Genomic DNA, 18,946 nt, shown 5'->3' with positions numbered 1-18,946 from the left:
ACTTTTGACATCCCTAGGCCTCATCAGTGAGTGTTGTGAGGAGTAGACTAGATCCTTGTGTTTTTCAGTGATAGCCAGTGACAGTGTGTAGTAGGCTTTATACTCCATCCATCCCTCCTTTTGTCAATAATTCCATTTTTTAAGTACCATAACCTGTTTTTCACAGCCAGATGAGCAGTTATATAGTATTCTTGAATAAATGTATAAACCAAGGATGGTATTCATATCAAGAACAAACATATTAAGGCACATTAAGAGAATACTACACATTAACAGAACTAATGATGTATGTGTTCACCCTTTGATTAATGCAGCCCAGCTGTTTTATTTGGTAAGTTGATTACTAATTGATACTAATGTTTTCTACAGAAAGAGTGGCTCAAGTTTGTTTGAACATTGTAGCAGAAGCTTTCCTATTCTATATCCTATTCATATGTACTAATGCATCAGTAGGGAATTTCCATTTATTTAACTGCTGGTTTGTGGCTATCCATGTTTGTTTTATGCGGTTTGCATTGCAATTCCAAACTGTCAAAGTATAGTTATATTATACTATACCTGTTAAACATTCAAGCCCTGTAGATTATTCACTTCTTTATTTGTGTTTTACATTACCAAAGCAACAGTGTTCCTGTCAATGAATGCAGAAGACTTGTTTAACTTGGATTTCATTTCAAATCCTGCACTTGTATGTTCCGTGTCAAGAAATGGCTTTCAAATGCTCTCTTGAAAAGTAATCATATTCGAGACCAAAAACATTACTCGCTAATCTCTAATCAGCCATTTTACAAGGGTCTGGATCAATTTTTCCACAATTTTTCATGTTGATGCTTTGCACATGCATCGTTTTTCTCTGTGATGCAGATGTTTAACTTTGGCTGCTGGGAAGTGAGAGTAGGAAATAATGTAATAGAGTAAAAAGGTCAAATAAAAAATGCAGGATCATATTATCCTATTGCCTTTTCCTTTTCTGAATTGTGTCTGTGCCTTATACAATAATTAATTTTTTGATATCGAGTGAAGAAATGATTCAATCACAGTTTTACTTCTGCAAATAAAATATTAGACAAAGAAACAATAACAATTCTGGTTTCAAGGTTCAGTAATGGAGTTTGGGAGACCAGGGGCAATTGTAGTAAGTGTTCAAGTGTCCAAGTGTTTTTTTTTTTTTTTACCTTTTTGTTTAAGTTATAAAGAGATTTTTGCTTAAACAATCACTGGTAGCTACAGAATTTTGGATACAGGAGGTTGGGGGGAATTGTTAAATTAACATTTAATTTCTTTTTTTATTAAAGTAATTTCAGAAGTTTACCACATATTCATATAAGGTAGTAAGGCTTATTTATTTTAATATTTAATTAAAATACAACAAAGCAGTAATGTGAAATATTATATTTTAAAATAACTGTTTTCTATTTTAATGTATTTTAAAATGTAATTTATTAATGTGATTGCAAAACTGAATTTTCAGCAGACAATGATCCTTCAGAAATCATCTTTCATTAGAATAATCTGCATGTTACATAACATTTCTTATAGAACTTAATATTATTTTTAATTACTTTTATTACTTTTAATTATCAGGGATTCTTTAAATTTATCAAAAGTGATGATAAAGACATTTATAATTGTTACAAAAGATTTCTATTTCAGATTAATGCTGTTCTTCTGAACTTTCATCAAAGAAACCTAAAAAAATCTATTCAGCTGTTTTCAACATTATTAAATGTTTTTGAGCAGCAGATCAGAATATTAAAATGACTTCTGAAGGATCATGAGACTGGAGTAATGATGCTAAAAATTCAGCTTTGAAATTACATAAATAAATTACATTTTAAAAAATATTCAAATAAAAAACTGTTATTTTAAACAGTAAAATATTTTACTGTTTTTACTGTACTTTTTGGATCAAATAAATGAAGGCTTGGTGAGCAGAAGAATCTTTGAAAAACAAAAAATCTTACTGTTCAATAACTTTTGACTGGTAGTGTATATAGTTTGTTTGATGAATAAAGTTTAAAAAACTTTGTAGCATTGTTTTTACCCGTCTCTTTTAAACAATTAAGCCATCTTTGCTTAAGCATTAATTTCTATAAAAAAATTGATTCAAACCACATATGTTTGACCAGTAGTGTATATAATAATTTAATTTGTTTCAAGGATTTATGCCTTTGCCAGCTGATTTTCTCTGTGTGGTCTTTCTCCGCAGAGTGGTGCTGACCTCGAGGACCCGTGGTAGTCGTCCCACCTGAGGGAGGAGCACCTCTTCTACACAAGACATCAGTCATGTTTCTTTTGTTCCAGTGAAACCAAGACATTCAACGGACAGTCTTTCAAGAGTCACAACTCAATGGAAATACAGTACAAACAAAAGCATTACAAACTTTTTTTTTTCTAATATATGAGGGAAAGAACGGCGTTCCAGTTTTAAAAACAAAGTCAAACACAAAAATAACAAAACACATCATACAATAAAAAAACAGTTTTTCTCACTTTTTTGTGGTGGCTGTGGTTGTTCATTTTGAACCTGAGGATGTTTTGCGGGATGGACCCATGTACGTGCTGTGGTGCCTTTTCAAGCTGCGAATTTGAGTGAGGTTTGCTAACGCCAGATGCCCTTGAGCCCAGGATGCAGTTGATAAACTTGGCTATAAGGGAGACCACTGCGGCCCCTGGTTTGGGTTTAATCGATGATACATTTGACTGACGAATGCGTGTGGATCATGTTTTAAAGAATTGCTTCGTTACTACATAACCTGCGTGGAAAGGATTGAAGCTTGTTGGCTTTTTGCACCTTCCCTCCCTCATCATGTGCGCTGACTGACCTTTAGGTAGAACCTCGGACTCGACTCTGCTTCGTTTGGGAGGTTATCACTTGATTGGTTGTCAAAAGCTTTTTAATCCTGCTGTTTCAGAGAATATAGAATATATAGAGATAAATATATATATAAATTGATATATATTTTATTTTTCCCAAGTTTGACGTTCTTTGTGGCTTAACGTGTGAAGCAATAGAGTTGTGTTGGTGGCGAGCGACGAGCGTGCCACTTTGTGTGAATTCCTTTAGACACACTGAGATTATGTACTTGTGTAACCCAACCACCCGAGAACTGTGGGTGATGTTGGCTAAAAGGGATTGTAAGTACCCACCAAAGCCACGCAGCTTTTCTCAGCTCCCCCTTTGTATTATATCTCTCGGCCCTCTCTCCCTATCGGCCCTCACTTTCACAATGCAGATGTGAACTTGCAGCAACCTGCCTTTCTTCTACTTTTTTTCCCTTCAGAGTATATTGTAAAGTGGTGTTTTTGGTTAGCTGATTATGAAAATACTAGCTTTGTGATGAATTCACAGATTATTTTCTGATTCATCATGCAAGTGTAATGTTGGTTTTGCTCAGATATGTTTTCAACAGTCCATGAACTACAGTACTCACTGGCCTCAGAACCTGAAAGGTGATATTGAGCAGAACAATAAAGATAAAGGAAAAAAGCAGTCTTGCTGTTTAATGTTTAATCACACTGGAAATTGTCATTTTGAGTCAGCAGGAGTTTTGTGTATTGTATGCACATTATAGCTTGTTCTGGCCAAGAGCCGCCCATTTGGACAGGAAGATGCTGTCTGACCAGAATGTAAAGCAACCAGCTGCAGGTTGATTGTCTTTGCGTGCATTTTAGAGGATTATAGTGCAATAATAGACTGAAACGATTGCAAATGATAAAACAAAAAAAAACTTATAGATGTTGAGATCTATATTTATAAGTAAACAAAGCTGAATATGCAGTGCTTGATCTTCTCGATGTACTATAACGTGCAACAAACCTGAGCATATTTCAAAGATCTGATGTCTCAACCCCAGTGAAAGCTGGCAAATGTAGTGTTTATTTAATTTACTTGTGTCGACCTTAGACCTTATAAACATGACTTTGTTGTAAAGCTATTACAAAAGAGTTGTAGGTTTGATTAGATCTTATCAGATTGATAAGATGCTATCAGGTTTTGTGTGCGATTATGCATTGGATGGTTGGTAAGCGGACTTTGGGCGATATGTGGGTAATAATGAAAATGTAGTATGGCTAATAATGAGTGCTATGCTACGGTATAGGAGCCATTCTACAGAATTGGTGCAAACTGCTGTCCCTCCCAAAAAAAGCATTCACATTTTAGATATTTACTAAGATTCCCTCTATTATCTATTAAAACCCACAATAATATTAGAAATCTTAATATATTTAAAAATGATCATTTATTGGCTAACTCTTATTGAGGGTTGGCTGTTCTGAACCCTAACCTTTAAATTTCAATATTGAAATCGTGCATTTTTGTTACTACCGAAACAGTGTAATCTGCATGTAACTTGAAGGAACGTCACTACCAAACACCTTTTTCTGCAATTAAGCACACTTTTTGGTTGTTTTTCATAGCATTTAGTTTTTGTATGTGTGCAGCTGTTAAGAACTATGCTAGCTAACCATGTGCTAATTAGCGTCTTTGAGGTAGGCTTTAAAGTATCTAAAATTGTCACTACTGTAACAGTCATGACCCAAACATCATCATCATTGTTTTGTATTGTAGTATGTTTCAGTAGTGTTTCAATAAAGTTCAAACTTTATTATGAACTAAGATGTTATGATAGTGTTTGGTTCAATGTACACTATATTGCCAAAAGTATTGGGACATCCCCTTTCAGTGAACAGGTTTGACTACTTTAGTAATTTCCATGAGTATAAATCTTTGTTTAAGCATATAATGATATTCTAGGGGATTGTGTGCTTCTATTTTTTTAGCAACAGTTTGGACAGGACCCTTTTCTATTCCAACCGGACCATGCCTCACTGAATAAGGCAAGGTTCAAAAAGAAATGATTGATTCAGTAAGTGCGGAAGAACCTGACTGGTCTGCATAAAGCAAAGTCTTAATCCCAGCTGAACACCTTCAGTGACTTTAAATGCAGACCTTGCACTGAAAACTCCAAAACCAAAAACCAATGACTTGTACATACACTATATGGACAAAATAAAAAGATGTTTTTATTTCTGTTGCAACAGTTTTGGAAGTGTCTAAAATGACTGTCCCATATGTACAATTGGTGTTTTGTGATAAATTTTTGACTCAAGGTCTGCATTTAAAGTCACACCAGAGGTGTTCAGCTGAGATTAGGACTTTGCTTTGTACAGACCAGTCAAGTTCTACATTGACTTAATCATTTCTTCTAGAACTTTGCCTTATACAGAGGCATTGTAATGTTAGAATAGAAAAGGGTCCTGTCAAAGCTGTTGTTATAAAATTAGAAGCACAAAATTCCCTAGAATATCATTATGTGCTTAAACATTAAGATTTGTACCCATGGAAATTATTTAAGTAGTCAAACCAGTTCATTAGAAGGATACTTTTGGCAATATAGTGTATATTCAAAATAATGAATCATTTTGACTTTGAAATCGGTAGAATCAACTTCAAGCCTTTCACAAAAGAAAAATTGGATTCAAAATACAACAAATCTCATAAATCACATTTGAAATCTTGTCAAATGTTAAATTATTGATTTACTTCTGGATTTTTTTTTTTTTTATAAAATAGCAAAAAATATATATACATACAAAGTAGTTGTGTAAACAATCTTAATAGGTCAATATAACCCTTCTTATTAAATTATATATTGTTGCGTTCCAGTAGTGACAAATTTGGGGAGGGGACAAAAATTTCAAAAACATTTTGAAAATCCAATACGAGAATTAACTGCACAATTACTAAAAATATGTACCTTGGATATTATACAGTTTGCATACATATTTAGCTTTGATCACAGGAATAAATTACTTTTTAAAATATTCAAATAGAAAATAGTTATTTTAAATAATACAAATATTTCACAGTTTTACTGTTTTTGCTGTATTTTAGATCAAATAAATGCAGACTAGGTGAGCAGAAGAGAAAAAAACATTACAAATCTGATTATGAGTATAATGTGAAATGTTAATTTAGATTTGTTAGTAAAACTAAAATATAAATGTATATATTTTTAAATGCAACATTGAATTATTGAACATTTACACATTTTGAAATGTTTTTTCTTATTAACTGGTAAAGCTACACATTCTGAACAACAATCATTTCAAGAAGTGTATTGGTAGTTAATTAGTAAGCTCCACTTTAAGAAAAGTCTGTAAAAGAGGGTACAATGTACTGTTCATTTTAAGAAATGTTCTGTATTGATTTTTCAGTTTTTCTTTTTATATACCTACATTTTCAGTTGTGTTTTGTGTTTTCAACTTAGAGTTTGTTTAATGGATAATGTCGTGGCAGAAAATGACCAGTACCTCTTCCATTTTTCTAAGTATTTTTTAACTGATCAACAAGTGCAGATACAAAAACAGTTGATATCATAAATGAACAATTGTTATTGAACATTTGCAACTAACAACTTAATTCATGTGATAAGTGTACTGCTAGAAACCTTGGATTTCCTCTTTTTGTGTAATTTAGAGGGAAAATTAGTGCCTTTATCAATTTGAGTCACTAAAAGTTACATACAAAGTACATATCTTATTGTACTTTATTATACATGGCGCATATAAGTACCTCGAATTGTATTTATTAGTATGTTTTGAAATGGTTCTGCAGCAGTGATACTTTTCACTTTATTTATTTATTTTATTTAGTGTAAGATAAAAGTTTGCCATTCAATTTGTCAGGTAGTGTAAAAGCTAGTTGTTATTTACGTTCTCATTTCCATATTATATATGATTATAGTATTTATGAGTATTTTGCATTTGCTTTTACTTTTATATTTTCAGTTTTCATTTTAATTAAAATAGTTGTCTTTTAGCAAATTTGAGCTTTTTATTTTTTTATTTTAGAACCAATGCTATTTTTTTCATAGAATATTTATTTTTTATACTTAACTTTATTTTAATTACTGAGAACTATTTTTTAAAACATGTAGTATTTATCAATATCTTGAATTCTCTTTTATTTATATATTTTACTTTTTGTTTGAATTTGAATAGTAGTGTTTTAGTAAGTTTATGAGCTTTTTAAAAAAATATATATTTAGTATTTCCAGGAATCAATGCTATTTTTTCCATAGAATATTTATATTTTACCTTTATTTCAGTTACCAAAAACCTTTTTTTAAAACATATTATAGTATTTATTAATGTTTTGAATTTGCTTTTTTTTCAGTTTTTTTATTTTAATTTAAATTGTAGTATTTTAGTAAGTTTGAGCTTATTTGAAATTTTTATTTTAATATTTCCAGGAATCAATGGTGTTTTTCTTAGAATATTTACATTTTATTTCAACTTTATTTCAGTTACCGAAAACGGTTTTAAAAAACGTATTATAGTATTTAATATTTTGAATTTGCCTTTATTTTTATATTTTCACTTTTCATTTTAATTTAAATAGTAGTATTTTAGTTAGTTTAATTTAATTATTTTTTTTACTATTTCCATAAATCAATGCTGTTTTTTTTTCATAGAATATTTATATTTTATTTCAACTTTATTTCATTTACCAAAAACATTTAAAAATATATATATATTATAGTATTTATTAATATTTTGAATTCTCTTTTATTTATATATTTTCAGTTTTCATTTAAATAGTAGTATTTTAGTAAGTTTGAGCTTTAAAAAAAAAAAAGTATTTCCAGAAATATTCATTTTTTTTACTTTATTTCAATTACTGAAAACAATTAAAACATAATTCGCATTTATTAATATTATTATACTAATATTTATATTTTATTTCAACTTTTAGTAACAGAAAACATTGTTTTTAAAAAACAAATTATACCATGTTTTGAATATTCAGAATTTGTTTTCATTTTAATTTAATTAGTACTATTTAGTAAGTTTGAGCTTTTTTAGTCAATTCAATTTTTTCATAGAACATGTTTATTTTTTTATTTAGTTAGTTACCGAAAACATTTAAAAAATACATAGTATATTTTAAATTTGCTTTTATTTTTATATTTTCAGTTTTCATTTTAATTTAATTTAAATAGTAGCATTTTAGTAAGTTTGAGCTTTTTTAGTCAATGCTATTTTTTTAATAGAATATTTAGATTTTATTTCAACAAATTTTTAGTTTTACTGATAACTGCTGATTATTACAATAATATCATATTTAGCAATATTTTGTATGTGAAGTTGCCCAAAAACAATGCAAATTAGCCAATCAATCTATATTTTTGGTAATGATTATTATAATCAATATTATTAAATATTTAATGTGATTAGGCCTCAAGATTATGCATAAACATCAATAAAATGATATTCTCAAGTTGCAGTTTATACTAGTTAGATTACAAGTTGCTCATTCTTGTAGAGATCTAATTACAGGGGAAGTCTGTTTTTTTTTAAGGTAAAAGTTTGCCAGCCAATTTGTCATAAAGAGAAAAAGCTATAGTTTGCTAACTACCTGACTTTGGATTGCAAATTAAATTGTTCTATGTTAGTCTTTATGATAATGTACTTCTATTCAGAGGTATGTGTAGGCAGTTGTCAGCAACACTAAAACATTGTAAACTGTCACTTTATCACACAGTCAGTGCCAAGACAAGTTACCTGACTTTTCAATAATATGTAGCCGAGGCACAGGGCTTGCTAATCTCCGCCACATTCCTCTGGGAGGGGTTTTATTGTGTGTTGAGAGGGATGGAGAACTGAATGAGTGTTGTGCACTATGGACTTGTGAATGCCTCTATTTAACAGGACTCCCCTTGTGTCGGCTCTCACAAGTGTTCCTCGGGAACCCGAATGAAGCAGGAAAGATGAGTTTGACCAAAATCACCAACATCGATGCGGTGGAGCTGCACGAAGGCATCCAGAATTCATCCTTTCTAGATGATGGGGATGATACATCTGATGCCTCAAGCTCTCGAGAGCAGCAGGGCATCAGAAGGTCCGTCACCGAACCGGAGGAGAACGAGTACACTCAGATCAAGCCGTATGCTGGGATGCCCAAAGAGGTCCTGCAGAGATACTCCAGCAAACCCTGCTACCGCATACCGAGAGAGATTGTTTTCTGGCTGATCATCGCATGCACCCTGGCCCTCATTGCCGTGACCGTTTCCATCGTGGCGCTGTCGCCGCGATGCTTGAGCTGGTGGCAGGTGTCTCCGGTCTATCAGGTTTATCCACGATCGTTCAAAGATTCAAACAGTGATGGTGTTGGAGACCTCAAAGGTAATTTGTGAACTTTAAGGTAAAACACTGTGTAATTTATGTTAGTTTTTTTTTAAATACACTACCAGTTAAAATTGTTATTATTATTATTTTTTTGGCAAGGATGCTTTACATTAATCAAAAGCGATGTGCAAAAGTGTTTTTGAGCTGCAAATCAGAATATTAGAATGATTTCTAAAGGAGAAATGATGCTAAAATTCAGCTTTGATCACAGGAATAAATTATATTTTAAAATATATTCAAATGTAAAAGTTCTTTTAAATAGAAAAAAAATATTTCAAATTTGTCACTGTTTTTGCTGTACAAAAACTTTTGACTGGTAGTGTATTTCTGTTACATTTTAAATTATTTCTATTATTTCTATTTTATTAATTTATTTTGAGTAAAGATTTAGTAATTTTAGCACTTAAACTTTTATTCTGGTATTGCCTTTGTAATTTGTAATTTTTATATTCCTATTGCATTTTTAATTGTTTCTTTTTTCTATTTAAATTTGGTTTTGTTTTAGTAAGTTTAGTGTTTCAGCTATTGCTTTTGTAATTATCTATCTTATATTTCTGTTACATTTTATTTAATTTTTCTGGTTTAGTACTTAAACTTTCATTTTGTTGTTTTTTTTAAATCTTTTTTAATATTTCTATTAAATTTTAAATTATTCCTAGTTCTTCTATTTTAATTCATAATTTTAGTACCTAAACTTTCATTCGGTTATTGCTTTTGTCATTTAAAAAAAAAATCTTTTTTCCTTTAAATATTTCTATAAAATTTTTAATTATTTCTATTTTTTCTATTTTAGTTTATTTTTATTTCTGTTTTATTAATTTTAGTACTTAAGCTTTCATTCAGTTATTGGTTTCGGAATTTTTTATCAGTTTTTTTTAAATATTTCTATTAAATGTTAATTTTTTTCTATTTTAATTTATTTTTGTTTATATTTTAGTACTTAAACTTTCATTGTTATTGCTTTTGTTATTTTAATTTGGTTTTAAATATTTCTATTAAATTGTAAATTATTCCTAGTTTTTCTATTTTAATTCATTTTTATTTGTTTTAATAATTTTAGTACTTAAAACTTTCATTCAGTTATTGCTTTTGCCATTTTTTAAAAACTTTTTTCTTTAAATATTTCTATTAAATGTTCAATTTTTTCTATTTTATTTTTGTTTATATTTTAATACTTTCATTCAGTTATTACTTTTGTAATTATCTTTTTAAAAATATTTCTATTAAATTTTGAATTATTTATATTCTATTTTAGTATTCTATATTTCGCTTTCAGTAATTTTTATACTTTACTATAACTTTCATTCAGTTTCAATTATTTGACAAGGCAACATTACTAATTTTCAATCTGTTTCAAGTTTTTGTTAATATTTTATTTTATTTCAGCTTTATTTAAATTACCAAAAACAATTTGAATAGTTTTATTGATGATAACGCTGTTTATTACAATATTTTTGTTATTTATTTTGTATTAAAAGTTACTAAAAATTGGGCATTTAATCACATACCACATTTTTAATGTATACTGCATCAAAAATATTTTTTGGCAATCATTATTACACTTTAAATGTATACATTTAATTAAATTTCAATTCATTAAATATCCTTTTCTTGTTGCATCGTTTCAATACTATGCACGTTTAGGAATAGCTATTATTTTGTCCATGTTTACATTCTGTAATCTGTAAATCTTACAGAATATAGTTATGAGATATGAGAACCTCTGTTTCAGGTTTGGATCATGTGCTTTTAGTGTCATTTTGAGAACTTCTAATGCACCTACACACATTCTAGTGGATACTTTTTAATAATTCAGAGACATTATGTAAGAAAATTGGCCTAAAACAAAAAAAGACAGGAAAAAGTTAGTAGTAGTGTATCAAGCTGCCTTGAAAAACAATTCTCTTTTCAGTAGCTGGGAGTTCCCTCCAGCTCTAGCGATATTTGAGAAGTGAGTGTATTGACGGCTTGGACAGACACACAAAAGCCATGTTTTTCCTTCATAATGGTCCTGTATTGCAGCATATTCCGTTTCAAGCAAGAAGAGGAGGATGTTTAATTGCACTTACGTAATGGGCAAAATTGCATTTACACATGCCATAAAGTACATAAAACTGACTTTACGACTGTACATTACAGGGTGATCAGTGCTTTACTTTGAAACTCGTGCACACAAAGCAAACACTGTGGATAAGACAAAACACATAATAACTTCATTGACCCTCCAAGATGTTCACATTTAGATATTAAAAGATCGAAGTGATTAGAAAGTTTGGTTTGATCAAGATTAATTGTATTGTTAAATGTCGTAGTACAGATCAAAGGTGCAAACTTTCCAGATAACACTTTTGTTATTCACTGTTTGACTTTAGGAATCAAGGAGAAACTGAGCCATTTTGAGTACCTTAACATTAAAGCAGTCTGGATCAGTCCTTTCTACAAGTCTCCTATGAGAGACTTCGGATATGATGTGGAGGACTTCAGGCAGATCGATCCCATCTTCGGCACCATGGAAGACTTTGAAGACCTTCTGGCAAGCATGCATAACAAAGGTAGACATGCTGCTTTGGAATTAAATGATCAATGATATTTCACTCAACATTGTCGTCAACCAGCAACACCTACTGTAACACATTGACAAACCTGTACTGTCATCATTTTTTGCTGGGTTTATGACTAGTTTGCATTTTAGCATTTTGCAAGCTTCATGAGTAACGTGATGGTTAATAATTACCAATGTTATAACGCTATTATTCCATTGTCATATCACTATAAAATGCTATTTTGATAACAGTAGTTTTTTTGCCCAGGTCTAAAGCTGATCATGGACTTCATCCCGAACCACACCAGCGACAAACACATCTGGTTCCAACTTAGCCGTAATCGTACAGAGCCTTATAAAGACTACTACATCTGGGTTAACTGCACACGAGACAAACCTCCTAACAACTGGGTATGAATGTCCATCCTCACACTGCAAACACATCAGTGGATAGTGACAGCTGCTGTTATATGGATTGAATTTTATAGCTCAACATAATCTAGAATGCACTATAGTGTCACATTGTTTGATTTGTCAGGTGAGCGTCTTTGGCAATTCCACCTGGGAGTATGACGAGGTGCGACAGGAGTGCTATTTCCATCAGTTCCTCAAGGAACAGCCTGACCTGAACTACCGTAACCCCAAAGTCATAGAGGAGATGACGGTAAGACAGAGCTAATGGAAGCTTGTGGAAGCATTATGCAGAATTTGACATTGTGTCGTAACTGGGTGCGTTAAGACAAAGCAACAAGCAGTACAAGCTTGCTTGATTAGATGGGACTGTGTTGTGTGATGCTGCTGTCACAGAAACCTGGTCCAGCACTGGAGATGAATTTACGAGATCCAAAAGATGGTTTTTGCAGTAATGCCGTCAGGATTTTGTTCATTTACAGGACCTTTCCAGGCCTGGAAATCACAGTTTTTTAAATTCCTCTGGGAATAAAAATGTAAATGTTAAACGTAATATATATATAGTAGAATAAAAAAAACTTGCAATAGCAAGAAATAAAGAGAATTGCAAGATACAAATCTAGCAAGAGTAAGTTTAAATCTTGTGATTCATTTTTATTGGAATTGCAATTGCAAGAAAAAACTGAATCACAAGATTGTGAATTTATATCTCATTGGAATTGCGAGTTTAAATCTCGCAAGCCAGTTTTTTTCTCACAACTGTGAGTTCTGAGGAAAGTTTTTTTTTTTTTTTTTCAATTCTGAGAAAAAGTCAGAATTGCGTGATATATAATTGTTCAATTACTAGTTATAAAGTCAGAGTTGCACAATATAAATTCTTAATTCTTTTTTCCTCAGAATTGCAATTACAATTCAGTTTTTTTTCTTGCAATTGCAGATCTATATCTCACAATTCTGACTTTTTCCTCACAATTCTGACTTTTTTTTTCTTCAGAATTAAAAGTTTAAATCTCGCAATCCAGAGTTTGTATGTATCCCACAATTCTGAGAAAATTTTTTTCTGAATTTTACTTGATAAAATATATTTATTTCAGTGGGATATAAACTCAAAGTTGCAAGAAATAAAGATAAATAAAATAAAAATAAAATGTATATATATATTTTTTACTTTGGGTATATATCTCAGTTCTGCCTTTTTTTCCTCAAGTTTTTTTCTTGCAATTGCGAGTTCATATCTCACAATTCTGAGAAAAAAAGTCAGAATTGTAAGATATAATTTTTTTTTCTCAAAAAAGCTGTATATAAACTCGAAATTGCAAGAAATAAAGTCACAAGATTTATTGCAAGATAAAAACTCACAATTGACTTTGTCTAATGTTTGCATCTCGCAATTCTGACTTTTTTCTCGCAATTGCAGGTTTATATCTCGCAATCCAGAGTTTTTTTCTTGCAATTGCGAGTTTATATCTCAGTTTTGAGAAAAAAAGAATTGCGAGATATAAACAGCAATTGGAAGTTAGAAAGTCAGAATTGCGTTATATAAACTCCAAATTGTCAGAATTGCAAGATGTTACGAGGTTCAAACTCAAATGCGCAATGCAAGATTATATATCGCTATTTTTTTTTATCGAAATTGCTGGTTTATATCTCACAATTCAGACTTTTTTTCCTCCAAATTGTGAGTTTAAATCACACAATTCTAAGAAAAAATGTCAGAATTGCAAGAAATAAATTGGCAATGTTTTTTTTTTCTCCAAATAGCAGGATATAAACTCGAAACTGCAAGAAATAAACTTTTTTTCCTGCAGTTGTGGGTTTGTATCTCACAATTTTGACTTCTTTTCTCACAGTTGTGACTTTTTTCCCTCAGAATTGCGAGTTTAAATCTTTTTGCAAGACATAAATTCTCAATTTTTTGTGAGATAAAAATAAAAGATAAAAACTTGCAGTTCTGACTTTTTTTTTTCCTTCTTTTTTCCCCCCGCAAATTGTAGGTTTTTTTTTCTGGCAATTCTGACTTTCTTCTGGCAAATTGTGACTTTTTTTTCTCAGAATTCTGACTTTTGTTCCCTTAGAATTATGTTGTTTTTTCCACAATTGCGAGTTTATAACTCTCAATTCTGAGAGATAAAAACAGCAATTAAGAGTTAGAATTGCGTGATATAAACTCGCAGTTGTGAGTTATATAGTTAGATTTGCAAGATATAAATTTGTTATTTTTCCCTCCTCAAAATAGCGGGATATAAACTCGCAATTCTGACTTTATTGTTTGCAAATTTTAACGTTTAAAGTCAGAATTGGGAGAAAAAAACCTGAAATGCAAGATTTAAACTCGCAATTACGAGAAAAAAGACAGAATTCTGAGATAAAAAGTCACAATTACCTTTTTTGTGTTTTTAATTCTGTAGCAAAAAAGTATAAAAAAAAAAATGGGTGGCCCTGTCTGAATGAATGTCTTATGTAAGGAGGCATTAGCCCACCTGAGCATGAAGTCACCTAAACACTACAAAGAACTATGAACAAAGTATCTTGGCTGGTTAAAGTGTCTCATTCTGCATTGGTAATAGAGTAACCTCTCTGAAACTAGTAAGTTATGCGTTTACAGAAAGTAACAGACAGTTTTGTATTTTATTTACCCAGAATGAGTAAAACAGTACAAATTTTCTACATTTTAGAAAAAGTGAGTAATATAAGCCTTCAGGCTCTTAAACAAAAAGGCTCTTTATGCAGATCTGCAATGCCATATCGTGTTTCACTACAAACATGGACCCTCTTTGAACTTTGTTCCACCTCTGTCTAATAGGACATAATCCATTTCTGGCTGAAGAAAGGGGTGGATGGGTTCCGCATGGACGCTGTGAAACACATGCTTGAGGCCACACATTTGAGAAATGAACCCCAGGTCGACCCTAACCAAGATCCAGTAAGCCCAACAATTATCTATTCTGTATAACCCTATGAAAATGGCAAATAAGTGTAAACTGAATGTGTACAGAGTAAAAAATGTTCTTCGAATTCATTCAGCAGTCACATTACTGTTCTTTGTTCTCATAATGTCATTTAAGGATTACTAGTGCATATTTCTCTGGATTTACTAGCAAGTCATTCCCATTATCCTAATTCCAGACGATTTCAAAGCCACTGAAGATCTAGGGAAAGCCATTAAATGACTCAATATTCTTGGCCCTCTTTTTCTAGTGATTTGGCTTTTTGGTCCTCATGGACTTGTTGGAATTAACTTGGAGGAATGTCCTGGGTTCAACACAAGTCAAAATCTATCAAGTGTGACATGTTGAATATCCTGGAAAATCATTTTCATTTATCTCTCAGTTTGTAAGAACATTTTCAATTATCTTTATTTCCTTTTGCGGTGTCTTTTAGTCGACTGTGGACACAGAGTTTGAGCTGTACCATGACTACACCTACACACAACAGGGCTTACATGAGATCCTGACACAGTGGAGGGTAGAGCTGGACACCTACAGCAGAGAGCCCGGCCGCTACAGGTATCCTCAATTCTTCCTCTACTTCATTAATATGTTTTTTTTTCTCTCTTGTAAATGGCTCTTTTGTTTTTGTTTTTTCCTCTTACTAATCAGGTTCATGGTGATCGAGTGTTATGACTATGAAGAAATAGAAAAAACCATGAGGTACTATGGCACAAGCTATATCACCGAAAGCGACTTCCCCTTTAACTTCTATCTCCTGTACCTTCCTGATGAACTGTCAGGAAATCAAGCCAAAAACTTGGTTCATTTATGGATGTCGAAAATGCCAAAGGGAAAATGGCCAAACTGGGTGGTGAGTGAGTTTAAGAATCAGATCACTTCAAATATTTACAGGGATAGTTCACTTGAAAATGAAAGTTCTGTCATTAAATACTCACCCTCATGTTGCTCCAAACCTGTAAGACCTTTGTTCACCTTCGGAACACATATTAAGGTATTTTTGATGAAATCCGAGAACTGTAACTATGTTCAAGGCCTAGAAAGGTATAAGAACATCTATAAGATCATCAGTGGTTCAACCATAATGTTATGAAGCTACAAGAATACTTTTTGTGCGCAAAGAAAACAAGAATAACGACTTATACGCAACGGTTTGTTCAGTCGGGTTAGAAGGCTCTTGGATTTCATCAAAATGGTCTTCTGAAGATGAACAAAGTTCTTAACGGGTTTGGAACGTTATGAGGATGAGTAATAATGACAGAAATTTCATTTTTCTGTAAACTATCCGTTTAAAGCTGAAGTTCAGCAAGACTAGCATTGCTAAATGGACAAACTGATTTTAAAATGTAAATAATTGCACATTTCAGCTTTAAATCTAAACTTTGAAATACAGTTGAAGTTTGTCACATACACAACATATGTTTGTGTACATGTCTAGGTGGGAAACCATGACAAGCCACGTATAGGCTCGAGTGCTGGTAAGGAATATGTACATGTTTTAAACATGCTGTTGTTAACACTGCCTGGAACTCCCACAACATACTATGGAGAAGAGATTGGCATGGTGAATGTAAATGTCTCTGTAATTCAGGATCCTTTTGGACAAAGTGATCCAGTAAGTCAAAACACTTTTTTTTAATAATAGTTACATTTAGCAAATTTAAATGTAGCACTTTAACTCGCAATTGCAAGTTGATATCCCAATATCCCAAAAACAGTCCGACAATTGTGAGATATAAACTCACTGACTTTTTTCGCAGAATTACGTGATATAATCTTACAATTATGAGTTAAAAAGTCAAAATTGTGAGATGTAAACTTGCAATTGCGAGTTATAAAGCCAGAATTACGTGATATAAACTCCCAATTGCGAGAAAGTCAAAATTGCGAGATAAAAATGAGCAAAACTCCCAATTGCCAGTTTCATCTCACAATTCAAGCTTTTTTCTTGCAATTGTGAGTTTATATCTCGCAATTTTGACTTTTTTTCCTCAGAACTGCGTGACAATCTCACAATTGCAAGTTTATATTCTGAGAAAAAGAAGTGAGATATAAAGTGAGAATTACAAAATTGAACTCAGTTTTTTGACTTTTTTTTCTCAGAATTGCGAGATATAATCTCACAATTGCGAGAAATAAAGTCAGAATTGCAAGATGAAAATTAGCAATGACTTGCAATTGCCAGTTTATATATCACAATTCTGAGATTATTTTTCACAATACTGACTTTTTTACCCAAATGTGACGTTTGTTTCCCAGACCTGCATGACAAACTCACAATTTTGAGTTATAAAATTGTGATATAAACTTGCAACTGCGAGTTATAAAGTCAGAATTGCGAGAAAACAATTCGCAAAAACTCGCAATTGCCAGTTAATGTCTCACAGTATTATTTTTTTTTTCAGAACTGTGTGACAAACTCACAATTTCGAGTTATACTATACAATACTTGCAATTGTGAGTTTTAAAGTCAAAATTGCATGATGTAAACTCGCAATTGCAAGTTTATGGTTTATATCACAACAAGTCTCAAGTTTATATTTGTTTTGAGATACAAACTGACTATTTAGAGATATAAACTTGCAATTGCGAGTTATAAAGTCAGAATTGCAAGGTATAAACATACTAATCTGACATTCTTTCAGAATTGTGACGAACGTACATTTGCGAGTTCTAGTCAAAATTGTGATATAAACTCATAATTCTGACTTTTTTTCAGAATTGCAAGATATAAACTCACAAAAAACAATTGCGAGAAAAAAATTTGAATTGCGAGATAAAAACTTCCAGTTTATATCTTGCAATTCTGACTTTTTTTTTCTCAGAATTGTGAGACGTAAACTGCATTTGTCATTTTGTAACATTCTAAATATATTTCCTGTCAGTTTTAATCAACTTAATGCATTATTTGTCAAATAAAATATATATTTTTTTATTTTAAAATCTAGAGCAACAGTCGAGACCCACAGCGAACACCAATGCAGTGGAATGATCAGCTCAACGCGGGTTTTAGTGACAGTGAAAACGGCACATGGCTCGACATCGCTCCAGACTATAGGACTGTCAATGTGGAGGTACGTTGATTCAGACTGCCAACAAATATGTTAAAGCAGGGGAAACCTCTAATCCCAGCTCATATTTTTCTCTCCAGGTTCAGCAGGCTGATCCTGGGTCCACCATTTCACAGTATCGTGCTCTGAGTTTGCTCAGAGAGTCTGAGTTGGCCCTGTCCCGAGGCTGGTTCTGCTTCGTCTGGAGCGATGCCGATGTATTCGCTTATTTGCGTGAGCTGGACGGACTCAACAAAGCCTTCCTGGTGGTTCTAAACTTCGGCAAAGATACTACAACAGACTTGTCGTCAGTTAGTGAGTTGCCAGATACTCTTACTGTGCATTTAAGCACAGTGCCAATAAGTGAAAAGACCTTCCCTAAATCCAGAATTCCAACATCTAAAGGGCAAGGACTGCTTCTGGAATACTCCACCAGTCAGCGCTTTCACCCTAACCATGAATCTGAGTGCTATGTTTCTGAGAAAGCCTGCTATTTGCCTCAACTAAATATTCTGTATAATTGTTAAGGGTACTTTCTAGAGAATGTGTCCCTTACCTGGCTGACACAGTGACAAATGATAAGGCTATCTATATCATCTTTTTTTTGTGGTGGTGCCATGCTGGGAAGTCTTGGCCACTCCATATAACTGTACATTGAACATTAAGTATCATCTGACTGGCTGAGATAGTGTGTATTGTTTTTGTTCAGTGTGACCCAGCAATTTTTTTAAAGAAAATAACTAGCATCTGAATAACAAAATAAATGTTTGGTTTATTGACAAAAATAAAAAAAGGTTGTT

The 18,946-nt window shown here is 32.0% G+C and overlaps 2 protein-coding genes across 4 annotated transcripts in view; both read left to right on the top strand.

Annotated features, from left to right (window-relative positions):
• ppm1ba (protein phosphatase, Mg2+/Mn2+ dependent, 1Ba) overlaps positions 1-3,493 on the top strand; it is a 39,045-nt gene extending 35,552 nt beyond the window's left edge. For 2 of the 3 annotated variants that reach the window (XM_073834077.1, XM_073834078.1), the window contains exon 6: positions 2,210-3,493. In XM_073834077.1, coding sequence (XP_073690178.1) covers positions 2,210-2,239 — 30 coding nt within the window. In that variant the 3' untranslated portion in view covers positions 2,240-3,493. Of the gene's footprint in view, positions 1-314; positions 332-2,209 lie in introns of all 3 variants that reach the window. The other variant, XM_073834079.1, reaches the window with a different exon arrangement.
• A 5,218-nt stretch (positions 3,494-8,711) lies between these two features.
• Positions 8,712-18,939, top strand: slc3a1 (solute carrier family 3 member 1). The gene is made up of 10 exons (XM_073834074.1): positions 8,712-9,192; positions 11,568-11,747; positions 12,006-12,148; positions 12,276-12,401; positions 14,952-15,071; positions 15,530-15,654; positions 15,748-15,949; positions 16,535-16,711; positions 18,045-18,170; positions 18,248-18,939. Exons 1-10 carry the CDS (start codon positions 8,778-8,780, stop codon positions 18,671-18,673), a joined length of 2,040 nt encoding a protein of 679 aa, XP_073690175.1. The 5' UTR covers positions 8,712-8,777; the 3' UTR covers positions 18,674-18,939.
• The last annotated feature ends 7 nt before the right edge of the window (positions 18,940-18,946 follow it).

Source organism: Garra rufa, chromosome 2 (genome assembly GCF_049309525.1).
Source record: "Garra rufa chromosome 2, GarRuf1.0, whole genome shotgun sequence".
Taxonomy (NCBI): Eukaryota; Metazoa; Chordata; class Actinopteri; order Cypriniformes; family Cyprinidae; genus Garra; species Garra rufa.
This window is presented reverse-complemented; position numbering and strand designations above follow the sequence as displayed.

Coding starts and splice junctions, on each gene's coding strand:
- slc3a1 (XM_073834074.1), top strand. CDS start 8,778: ATGAGTTTGACCAAAATCACCAACATCGATGCGGTGGAGCTGCACGAA. Junction 12,149..12,275: donor ACAAACCTCCTAACAACTGG/GTATGAATGTCC, acceptor TTGATTTGTCAG/GTGAGCGTCTTTGGCAATTC. Junction 15,655..15,747: donor AGAGAGCCCGGCCGCTACAG/GTATCCTCAATT, acceptor CTTACTAATCAG/GTTCATGGTGATCGAGTGTT.